The sequence below is a fragment of the Jaculus jaculus genome, chromosome 3, assembly GCF_020740685.1.
Source record: "Jaculus jaculus isolate mJacJac1 chromosome 3, mJacJac1.mat.Y.cur, whole genome shotgun sequence".
Taxonomy (NCBI): Eukaryota; Metazoa; Chordata; class Mammalia; order Rodentia; family Dipodidae; genus Jaculus; species Jaculus jaculus.
The window spans coordinates 147,804,807-147,816,555 of record NC_059104.1 but is presented as its reverse complement, the minus strand read 5'-3'; the positions used below and the strand labels follow the sequence as shown (position 1 = coordinate 147,816,555).

The following is an 11,749-nucleotide window of genomic DNA, read 5'->3' as shown; positions in this document are numbered from 1 at the left end:
GGGGAAGGCTCCGAAGGGCAGGTGGGGCACCCTCACCCTCCATCTCCTCGGCGAAGCAGTACACATCGTAGGTCTCGTTGGTGTCTCGGATGCCATAGGTTCTCACCCCAGGAAACTCCTCCTTGTCTCCGTAGCAGCCTTCCCGGGGAATATGGATGGGGTATCTGTCGGGAACCCAAAGTGAAAACATGACACTGGGGACAGAGAGAAGCGCAGGGCAATGCTCCTGTAGCCTCCCCCTTCACAGGAAGGAACAGAGGCCTCCGCCAGAGCCTGCTCTGAATGTGCGATGTTTCTGTTCTCACAGCTACCCGTGAGTTAAGGCAACCCATGTTACTGAGCAGTTTTTAGTGCCAAACACCCTCTCTCAGAGCCCAACACACCCTTCCTGTAGAGGCCAGATAGCAAACATCATGGGTTTTGCAGGCCACAGGACCCCTGTGATGACCACTCTACTGTCGGAGCAACACGAAACAGTTATGGTAAAATGTGGCCGAGTGGGCATGGCTGTGCTTCTGTAAAACGTAATTTATGGAAACAAAGGGTGGGTTGGCTTTGTCTGTGAGCCACCGTTTCTTGACCCCTGCTCTGTTGTAGTTGAGTCTCATTTCCACCTCAAGTGGGACAGATGCTAGTTAACACTGAAAGGAATGGGAGCCTAGAAATAAATACTAACTGACTTCTCCCAGGCACACAGCTTCCAATCGCCACCGTTGAGATTTGAGTCTAGCTCTAAGTCCATGGTGTGGACTTTTTTTTTTTTTAAACAAATGATCATGTGTTTGTGTATGTTAATGTGCAAATGTGCACACAGGGGCATGTGTATGGGCACGCATGCAGAGGCCCGGGGGCATCAAGTGTCATCCTCAGAAATGCCATCCACTTCATTTGCGAGAGGCTCTCTCATTGGCTTGGAGCTCACTAAGTAGGCTAGGCTGTCTGGAAATGAGACCCCAGGGATCCTCTGCGTCCCCAACACTGAGGTGACTGGCATATGCCACCACAATAGCCAACATTTTTACATGAGTGTTGGGGAACAAACTGAAGTCCTCATGCTTGTAAGGCAAGCACTGCGTTGACTGAGCTATCTCCCCAGCCCAAGGCGTGGACCCTTGCCCAAAATTACACTATCGCTTCATTTCTTAAATTAACTTTTTTGCTTATGTGTGTGTGAGAGATGTGGTGTGCACTGTGTGTGGTGTATGCACATGTATGCTCCTTGGGGCACCGCCTGTGTCTGCCCGCAGTGGGGCGAGCTCTTCTGCGGTGTCCTGTCCCATCACTCTCCCATCTGTTCTTAATGAGCTGGAATCTCTTACTGATCCTTTTTTTCACAAGCTCTGGCGGGTCTCTGTCCCCTTATGGGACTGAGGTTATAGGCGTGTGTAGCCATACCCAGCTGTTTATGCGGGCCCTGGGGATTGAACTCCAGTGGTCTCTCCTCATGCTTGCACAGGAAGTGATCTTAACCACTGAGCCATCTCCCCATCCCTACTACTTCAATTTTGTCTGTTTGTTTCCTTTTGTGGTTTTGGGTCCCAAGATCTGGCCTAGCCCAGATTGTAAACCACCTCCCCGAAGCCTTGTAGCGTACCGTGGTGAATGTGGGGTGAACAGTCCACCCATCTTCAAGGCTTACTACATTGTGCCGAGACCCCTGAGGCAGTCTCAAATACGTACTGCTCTGCCATCTCCAGGGCCCACTCATAAAAAGATGTGCCCAGATGCTTGATATCTATGTGCTTTGCCTTATTATAAACAAAAAGGATATAAGGTTGTTTACAAAAATGCATACAACACAAAAGGGGGAAAAATCACATCAAAGAAGTGAAGAAGCCTTGGTGAAAGGGAGAATGGCAGAGTAATGAGGCATAGGACAGGTCTACCATTCCTCCTGCTAGAGAGAAACATGGGGACCTGAGATGGGTCACTGGGGTGTGTGTGGTGCCAACCTCACACCACTGTGGCTCCAGGATCTTGCTGGCTCCAGCTCTGCCCGGCTCTGCTGAGCCTCTGATTCCTGGTCCCCAAGCCCGAGAGTCCCTCTAGTGGGGCCTGGGGTCCCTCACCTGACGGTCTGGTCAGCCAGCCAGCCCGCGTCACACTGGTGGAAGCCATCCTCATAGGCAGCCTGCAGCTGCTCGGGCGTGGCGATGATGGCGCTGTTCTGCAGGCAGGCCCGCTGGGCCCTGTCGAAGTCGAGGGTGTAGCGGGTGGAGATGGCTCTGTAGTGGAACACGATACCTGCCGGACACGTGCCCGTGGGAGAGAGGGTCAGGAGCAATCTCTGGTCACTGAGGCCCTTAGAGAATGGCAGCAAAGGTCAAGGGTACCCCACAAGCTATCCGGTCTATGCCGACACATAGCTTTTCCGTGTGTGGTCCTTCTGCCCTTGTCGGAACACCCCCAGTCATGGGGGACTCACAAAGCATTCCTTTTGGAATACTTGTGACAATTAAAAAAATATATATATTTGAACTAAGCCGGACGTGGTGGACCATGTTTTCAATCCCAGCACTTGGGAGGCAGAGGTAGGAAGATCACCATGAGTTCGAGGTTACCCTGAGACTACATAAATAAATTCCAGGTCAGCCTGAGCCAGAGTGAGACCTTACCTGGAAAAACCAAAAACAAATAAACAAACAAAAATTACTTGAATTAAGCTAAAAGCTGCTTCCTTATAATTGTTTCTTATCACTCCCAGGCCTCTTATTGTTTTTTGGGTTTTTTTTTGGAGGGTGGGGAAGAGACATTCAGGGTCCCTTGTACCCTCAGGACCCAGGGACATCCTTGTGGGAGATCTGGGAAAGAAAGAAATCAAGGAGTGTTTTGCCCTTTCTTTGGCCTCTGGAACTGAGGCATGGAGGAAGAGGAGGGAGAGGATGTCTGGATGATGTGTAGGGAAACCACCCTCACTCATTTCTAGGGTCACTTTTGTTGGGTTCTGATAGAGGGACTGAGATCTGGCCTTCTTGGGAAAGAGAAGCTTATTTCTCGAGCAGTCTAGAGCCAGTTTCAGTAAAGTGCGGGTAAGGACTGGGTCAAGAAGAGAAGTCAGTGGGGAGTGTGTGGTTTGGGACTTAAGGGGCAGAGAGCCTGGGACACTGGATTGGAGGTAGGCATAACTGAGTGGCCCTGGGGAAGGTATAAGGAAACTTCAAAGACTCAGAGTGGAAGAGCAAAGGAGTGGAGAAAGATGGGGTGAAAGCTGAATCAGACTCTGAACTGAGAAGCAGAGAAGGACGGGGGGTGGGGGAGGGAGGAACAGAAGAGAGAAAAAGAAAAGGGCATATGCAAAAGGGAGGAGAGAGAAAGAGAGAGAGAGAGAGAGACCAAGAGAAAACAGAGCACACACCTTAGGTCAGGAAGAAGAAGGAGGAGGAGGAGGGAGGAGGAGGAAGGAGGAAGGAAGAAGAAGGAGAATAAGAGAAGTGCCTGGGAAAGGCCTTCTATATGCCCCTCCCTGGGCGAGGGGAAATTGGCCTTCCAGAAAGGGCCTTGGGAGGTGGTCAGAGGTGTGGGCTGGTGGTGGGGGAAGGAGCCAGGCTGGTTGCACTATCCATGGGGAAGTGAGGCCATTGAAATCCCAACTATGGCCGGTTGGGAGGAGGAGGGGCGCTGGAAGGAGGGCGTTCTGAGACTCTTGGAACTTTCAACGTGCCATGCAATCTCGTTTGTTCAGCTACAAAAATAAATATGCTTACAAGGTTAATTTTCACTGTCAACTTGACTGGGCTTGGAATCACCTAGGAGACACACTTCCAGGCTTGTCTGTGAGGCTGTTTCCTGACACTTGACTGAGGACAGAAGGCATATCTGAATGTGGGGGTACCATCCCATGGGCTGGGGTCCCAGAATGAATAAAAAAGGAAATGAGCAGTAGCATTCAACAACTCTCTTCCTCCCTCCCTCCCTTCTCTCCTTCCTCCCTCTCTGCTCCAACTGTAGACCCAAGATGACCACTCATGTCACTGCTGCTGTATATACTGAATCCCCTCAAACCATGAGCCAAAAGAAGTCCTTTTTCCTTTAAATTGTTTCCTGTCAGGTATTTGGCAATGAAAAAAAGTAACTAATATACCCAACGAGTCATAGAAATGTTGACATTTACCTGTGACTGTGCCTCTCACAGAGAATGTCACTAACAGCTCCATGTTAGAGCCATCAACAGAGGCTGAACAGCTCAGCTAAAGGGCAAATCAGTGTATGGAGGGGATGGGGGCAAAACTCGGATGAGGACACCATCCTGGTTCTTTCTACAAGTGACACAGCATCCCTACAGGATGGTCTTACCTTTCACCACCACCTCTAGGGTGGCCTCACTGTCCTCAATACCATGCATCACCTCACAGCGATAGACCCCGGAGTCATTGGAGCGAAGGTTCTGGATTTCCAACGTGGCATCGCTGGGGATGGCTGGGTAGTTGGGTAGTGAGACCTTGTCTTGGTACAAGCTGTTGACTCGCACCTGCCCCTCAGTGGCTACAAGCAGCACCACTTCTTTTTCCTTGGACACACGGCTCCACTTGATTCTTGGAGCGAGGGGGGCAGTGGAGGGCGCTGTGGTCACTGGGTGCATGGGGTCGATGAAGTAGCAGGGGATGGTGAGGGAGGTCCCCAGGAGGACCTTCAGTGGGGATGGCTGAGGGATGCTCACACTCAGTGAGTTGTCATAATCTGCGAGGGAGGGAGGGAAGGAAAGGCAAGCCCGTTAGTGCCCACGGAGGCCCATAGCCCACGTGTCCTCCCAGAAACCTAGTCCTCCGAGAGGCCCAACAAGTGTGCGGGTGTCCACGATGGGGGATGCAACTGCTGTGGGAGAATTCTCAGGGGTCCTGCAACGCCCACTCCAGAGTAGTGCCCCTCCAGATCCCTGGTCTCTGCTCCTCAAACAGAAAGCCTAGAGACAGAAAAGGGGTCAAGAGAAGGGGAAGAAAGAAATCACAGGCAAGACCACTCTCCAGCCTCCAAAGTAGGGCATCCCAGGGACCATCAAACCACTGATCAAACAGGACTGCTCTTCTTGGAGTAGCATGCTTAATTTAGAGATTTTTGGACAAAACTTATATTTTAGAAAAAATATATTTGGTTCAGATATAAAGTGACCCCCTCAAAGGCCCATGAGTTGAAGGTTTGGTGGGCAGTGGCACTTTCAAAACTTTTTATTGACAATTTTCCTACATGTACATATGTACATAGTATATTTTGATCATAATCTCCCTCATTACCATCCTTTGTGCCTCCCAGTTCCTTTTCCACTGAACCCCTTCTTCTTTCCAATTAGTTCTTTTACTTTGATGTCCTTTTTTTTTTGTCCTCTAGATGGTAGCATTATTGAGAGGTGTCTGGATGATGAGGGTGCTAACCTCATCAATGGATTAATCTATTGATGAGTTCATAGCTGAATGGGCTATCAGGATATGGGGTCTAGTTGGAGGAAGTAGGTCACTCTCATTGTCACAAGAGGCATGTCTTGGAAGGGTCTGTCTTATTCCTGGCCTCTTCCTCTGTTTCTTTCTCAACTTCTGGGTTGCCATGAGGTGAATAATTTTTCTCCACCCTATCTACTGCCATGATATTTCTTTTATTTTTTTTTAACTTTTATTTATTTATTTATGAGAGAGAGAACAAAAGAGCCAGACAGAGAGAGAGAGAGGGAGAGAGAGAGAGAGAATGGTGAGCCAGGGCCTCTAGCCACTGCAAAATAACTCCAGATGCATGTATTACCTTGTGCATCTGCCTTCCGTGGGTACTGGGGAGTTGAACCTGGGTCCTTTGGCTTTGCAGGCAAGCACCTTAACCATTAAGCAATCTCTCTAGCCTGATATTTCAGTTTTAAAACAATATGTAATTTATTTATTTGAGTGACAGAAAAAGGGAGAGAGAGAAAGGGAGGGAGGGAAGGAGGAAGGGAGGGAGAGAGAGAGAGAGAGGGAGAGGGGGGGGAGAGAGAGAGAGAGAGAGAGAGAGGGGAGACAGGGAGAGGGAGAGAGAAAGAGAGAGAGGGAGAGAGAGAGAGAGAGAGAGGAAGAGGGAGAATGGGCATGCCAGGGCCTTTAGCCACTGCAAAATAACTCCAGATGAATGTATCACCTTGGGCTAATGGTTTATGTGAGTACTGGGGAATCAAACCTGGGCCTTTAAGCTTGGCAAGCAAGCACCTTAACCACCAAGCCATCTCTCCAGCATATCATGATATTTCTCACTTGCTGTTGAGAGCAATGCAGCCAGCTGGCCCTGGACTGAAACCTGTGAAACTGTGAGCCAAAGCAAATCTTTACTTCTTTTAGTTGTTTTTCTTAGATGTTTTCTTACTGTGATGGAAATGGACTAACATGTCAGGCACAAGAATTATCATAGGGTATAAAAAATTCCACACATCTTTTAAACTCGAGCCACAGAACTTCAAAGATGTGTTCTGTCCAGAGAAACCTACTTTGTGTTTTAGTTTAATGTTGTAGGGACAAGAAACTCTTCAGGCAATGGCTGAGAGGACTGGGTAGACAGGATAGACAGATCAAGTGCAGTCAGAGCAAGAGATTATTATGGGATCGAACAGGACTAGCCAACACAAAAATCATGGGATCTATTGATAGAGAAGACAGTGTTTCCAGTCCTGGAAAAGGTCTGCCTGGAATGTGAGAGAAGCAGCCTTTCACACAGTGCCTTTCATGGCAGACCCTACATTTACAACCTTTCTTTTCAGAGGAGACTACAGGTTGAAACAAAAACCTTTCAGATGGCAGATACATAGCAGGGTAAGAACAGGGGAGCCAGGAATGTCTGGAGTCCAACCTGAACTTTTGATGTCTGGAAAGTTCCCACCACACCTTCCACAAACACCTCTGTCTGATGCTCAGCCCTGGCGCCACTGGCCACAGCCTGGCTTTGCTGTGGTGGTCCTCAGTGGCCAGCCGAAGGCTGCTGCGAAGCCCGACTCGGTGGTTGTCAAAGCCTTCAGCCAACCCTAGTGGACTAGGTTGCTGGTGTGAGCAAATCTCCCAGGAGATGGCCAGGGATTGGATCTTCATGGCTCCTGGGAAATAGTGCCAGTGGAGGTCTATCCACCCACATCTCCGTATCAAAAAGTCATGAATTCAGTCAATATATAGCCAAATATGATATTCTGTACCTTCGCATTTGGCCAGCGAGCCTTTCACTGAGGGGGCTCAGGCATATGCTTGGCTTATTTCCGACATCACATTCCAGCTGTCCACACTCTATGCACACAGCTACTCCTTAACCCTTCCCTCAGGCCCAGAGGTGTTCATTCCAGTGTTGTATGGCCCCTCCCAGAGGAAGATGGGCCCACACAGGCCTGGAAAATAGCTTATGCTCTCATGGCCAAAGAATTCTGGGTATCTTGCCTCCCCAGAGTGTGGTCTGAAAGGGGTGCACAGACCTGCATGGATGGGTCTCACTGGCCCTACAGACTCCTCCTTTTCTGGGGAGGCTGAGGCAGAGGGAAAGCTCCGAAGGACATGGTCCCTAGCAGGGACCTCCCTTGTCAGGGTCTAAGGGATGTGCAACCACTTTGAGGTCAAAGCTATCACAGGGTCAGGGGGAGGTTGGCTGGTTGGTTTAGGACAGGGATTGATTATGAGAAATACACAGAATGCCTGCCACCTAGGTGAGACCAGCCTGGGGCTGTGCCAGGAAAGCCAAGACCACGTCATCACTGGGCTCTGCTCTGTCCCTCAGCCTCTTTCCTCCCCTTTATACCCCCACTGAGGCTCCCCGGCTACCCCTGCCCCTCTGTTTTGTTTTCTGTGTTCTCCCTTGTCCATGCTCAGTGTGTAGTAGGTCTGGGTGAGATCTCTAAGGGGAGGGTGCTGGGAAGGAGGCCCAACAGCTGTCCTTGTTAGAAGGTGGCCAGGAACCGAAGCCCATGAGCTAGGCTCTAGGATGTATGTGCACATGTGGGGGGCCCTCCTACTGCAGCTAGAGAGGGGCAGGTCCAGGAAAGGGAAAAGTCGTGTCTCAGCACCAGGTTCAGTACCTGGCATCAGAACCCAGCATTACCAAGCCAATGAGCTATGCATGGCAATGTCCTCACCTGAAACTTCTTCTGAGAGTGTTGCAGCGATGACCCTCAGAGTCACAAAGACCAAGAGTAAAGTGGTCATAGTTCACCTGGAAGAGGGGAGTAGAGGCATTATTTGGATTGTTAAGGCCCAGTGAAGAGGAGGGGATGACATGAGCTATGTTGCCAGGTGACAGACTCCCCACTCAATCTTCTGAAGTCACGCCCACACCAGAAGGCTATTGTGCTTTGTGAGGTGTGTCCTCCCAAAAATCATTTCCCCACAAAACCTTGCTTCATTACATGCATTTGGCTGGTAAACCAACCCTCCCGCACTCCTGCCAACAAAGATGTTCAGCCTCATCAAGTCCCGTGATGGCTGATGGTATGTATTAAGTTGACTGGATCATAGGATGCCAACCTCTTTGACCACACATATTCTGGGTATAGCCGTGGGTCCAAGGGGACCCTGGAGTCTATAGGCTGAGTGAAGCAGCTGGGCCTCCCTTCCCCAGCCTGGGGGGAACTACAGCCGACCAAGTGAAGAATTGAATGGAACAAAGACGAATCCTGTCCTGAGTAAAGGTTCTGGTGCCTTCTATCTAGGACACTGGCTTTCCTTCCTTTTGGACCTGACCTGAGGCATCAGCTATTCCTGGGTCTTGAGGTTACAGAGGCTTCACACTGAAGGCATCCCACCACCTCTTCTGGTCTTCTTGCCAGTATCCCTGCAGATCTAGGATTTATACCTGTATTCTCCCTCCCTCCCTCTGTCTCTCCCTCTCTCACACACACACCCCCCCACAGGAATACCCTAAGCTGAAAGGGACATGTCACATAATGACATTTTGGTCAATGGTGAGCATGTATATGTCAGTGGTACCTCAATACGAAGAAGACTCGAGTGGAGATGAAAATTCCTACTGCCCGGTGACACTGTGATGCTCTAATGTCACAGCACGACACATTACTAACCTGGTTGTGGTGATGCTGGTACAAACTTACTGCACTGCTAGCTATGTAAAAGGATGGCACATATATACAGAAAATATTTGGTAATGACACTAGATGATTATGTTAATATCTATACTCATTGCTATATACTGTCATGCCCTCCTACTTACAGAGAACATTCACTATAAAGGTGTGCCGTGACACACCACTGTCGGTGCAGATGCAGGGTGCTCACTGGGTCTGTTTGTTTATGTGTATGTACATGTTTGTGTGTGAGTGGTCATATCTGCATGCATGCACACATGTCTGTAGGGGCCAGAGGAAAATCCTGGGTGACATTCCATTGGGTCACCACTATATATATATATATATATATATATATATATTTTTTTTTTTTTTGTTTGTTTTTTTGAGGTAGGATCTCGCTCTAGCCCAGGTTGACCCAGAACTCACTATGTAGTCTCAGGGTGGCCTCGAACTCATGGTGATCCTCCTACCTCTGCCTCCCAAGTGCTGGAATTAAAGGCGTGTACCACCATGCCTGGCTCCATCCACCATTTTTTGAGACAGTTTTTTTTTTTTTTTTTCCACTGGCAAGACTGGTCAGCAAGCCCCAGAGATCTGCCTCGCTAGCACTGGGATTACAAGCATGCACCACCCACCATGCTCAGCTCTTTTTCTTTTTTTGAGGTAGGGTCTCACTTTAGCCCAGGCTAGCCTGGAATTCACTATGTAGTCTCAGGATAGCTTTGAACTCACGACAATCCTCCTACTTTTGCCTCCCCAGTGCTGGGATTAAAAGGCACGCGCCACCATGCCCGGCTTCAGCTCTTTTTTAAAACATGCATTCTTTGGGCTGGAGAAATGACTTAGTAGTTAAGATGTTTGCCTGTGAAGCCTGAGGACCCAGGCTCGATTCCCCAGAACATAAACCAGATACACATGGTGGTCTGTGCATCTGTAGTTGGTTTGCAGTGGCCGGAGGCCCATTCTCTCTCTCTCTGTGTGTAATAAATATGTAAAAATAAGATATAAAAATGGTAAAAATAAAGACCACCACAACAAAAGAAGATGTGTCCTGGGGCACCATGCCAACTAAGCTATCTTCCCAGTCCTACTGTATCTGTACCAAGAAGCCATGTGAAGGGCTAGAGTGTAGCCCAGTGGCGGAATGTTTGCCTAGCATGTTTGATCCCCAGCCCCACACAGAAGGGAAGGAAGGACAGAAAAAACCAGCCTCGTGGAGTCACTGAGCTCTTAGGTTTGTGACAGTATGATGTATAATATCCGTGCTGTGACAGGATCACGGTAGTGGCATAGTTCTCAGAGAGGGAGGGAGAGGAAAGGGGGAAAGGCTGGAGGGAGGAAGGTGGGGGAGAGAGACAGAAAGCGATTTTATTCCTTTGGAGAACCCTAATACAGCCCTCTAGGCCCAGAAAAGTGACAAGGGACAAGCTACCCAACTTTCTTAATGGAATTTGGGTGTGCCACCCACTTCAAATCCAGGGTCCTCACATGTTTTAGCAAAGATTAGCTGCCAATGTTACAGGAAAAATTCACAGCCCTGATTCAAGTCTGGGGAAGAGAGCTCTTGAGCAGGGTGCACAATGAACAGATTAAGGAGACCTCAGCACCCCTGTGGCCTGTTTCTGGCCCAAGCACAACTTCATGTGAGTTAGAAATCTAAGCTTCCCTGATGCCATGGATGGACAGCCGTCGTGATATGTGCACAGATCTGTGACAAACACCATTTAAGAGTCTCTCCTGTGCCCCTGGGACCCTGACTCCAGCTGCCCAGCAGCGGTGACCTTCACAAGCCATCAGCTGGGTTGGTGGCCCTCAGCAGCTACATGTGGAAATTAGCCTGGGCATTAGCCTGGACTTCATGCTACCTCCGGCCTGGGGGGTGCATAGCCAAATCACACTTTCTGTGACTCACACTGCAGAGCTTGTGCCCAAGATTCAGTGGTTGCCTTGGTACCTGTCCTGCCCTCCTCTCCAAGCTGCCAGAACTTGCTTTTGGTCTAAGAAGAGTTTGTATCCCCGAGGAAAGAAACCTTGGAGGTGGAGGCGTGCGAACCGGAGAACAGAATGGGGCCCCAGTGGTTCGGGAGCGCACGCAGACCTTGACTCTGCGGGAGTCTGACAGCCCAGCAGGTGTCGCTGTTGGCTCAGCCACTGTGGGCTGCAGCGCAGGGCTCAGGCAGGGGAGCGCTCAGAGAAGCAGATGGAGGTGGGGGGCACTGATGCTCCCATTCCGGACACCCTGGGGGAAGGGAACGTGGGGTCCAGGACTGGGTGACCCTTTCCTGCCTGTGGAGCGTGATAACTTTCAGCCGTGCAGGGCGCATCTGTGTGTTGGTCACCGAGAGATGAAAAGGGTGTCTGTGTGGCTGCTGGTGGGGGTACAGAAATGGATGCCTGTTCTTGAGGCAGGTTGCCTTCATGCCGTAGGAAGTCTGGAAAATTCCAAAGTTCTGAGAAATGGCCCCTTGTTTCTCCTTAGGGATTTTCTGACTTAGATACCAGCTTTTTACAAAACATCTCTGGGGCCCCACGTCTGATACTGTGAGGAGATCTCTAAATTGTGTGTGTGTGTGTGTGTGTGTGTGTGTGTGTGTTTCTTATTCAAGGTCAAGTGACCAGTAAGGACTGGGAAACAGTTCCCTAGAGGCAAGGAGGGTACCTGCCTCAACCCCAGGCTCCTCTTCTCAGAGCCTCAGGGATTCATAGTCAACACAAGGCCCGCCTGTTCTTTGCTCAGAGTACCCT

At 49.7% G+C, this 11,749-nt stretch overlaps 1 protein-coding gene across 1 annotated transcript in view; it reads right to left on the bottom strand.

Annotated features, from left to right (window-relative positions):
- Positions 1–8,142, bottom strand: part of LOC101613908 (aggrecan core protein) — an 8,251-nt gene extending 109 nt beyond the window's left edge. The window contains exons 1-4 of the mRNA XM_045146104.1: positions 8,057–8,142; positions 4,294–4,677; positions 2,070–2,244; positions 37–164 (exon numbers count right to left, since the gene is read on the bottom strand). Of these exons, the coding sequence (XP_045002039.1) occupies positions 37–164; positions 2,070–2,244; positions 4,294–4,677; positions 8,057–8,126 (757 nt within the window). The 5' untranslated portion in view covers positions 8,127–8,142. The remainder of the gene's footprint in view (positions 1–36; positions 165–2,069; positions 2,245–4,293; positions 4,678–8,056) is intronic.
- Positions 8,143–11,749: the final 3,607 nt, after the last annotated feature.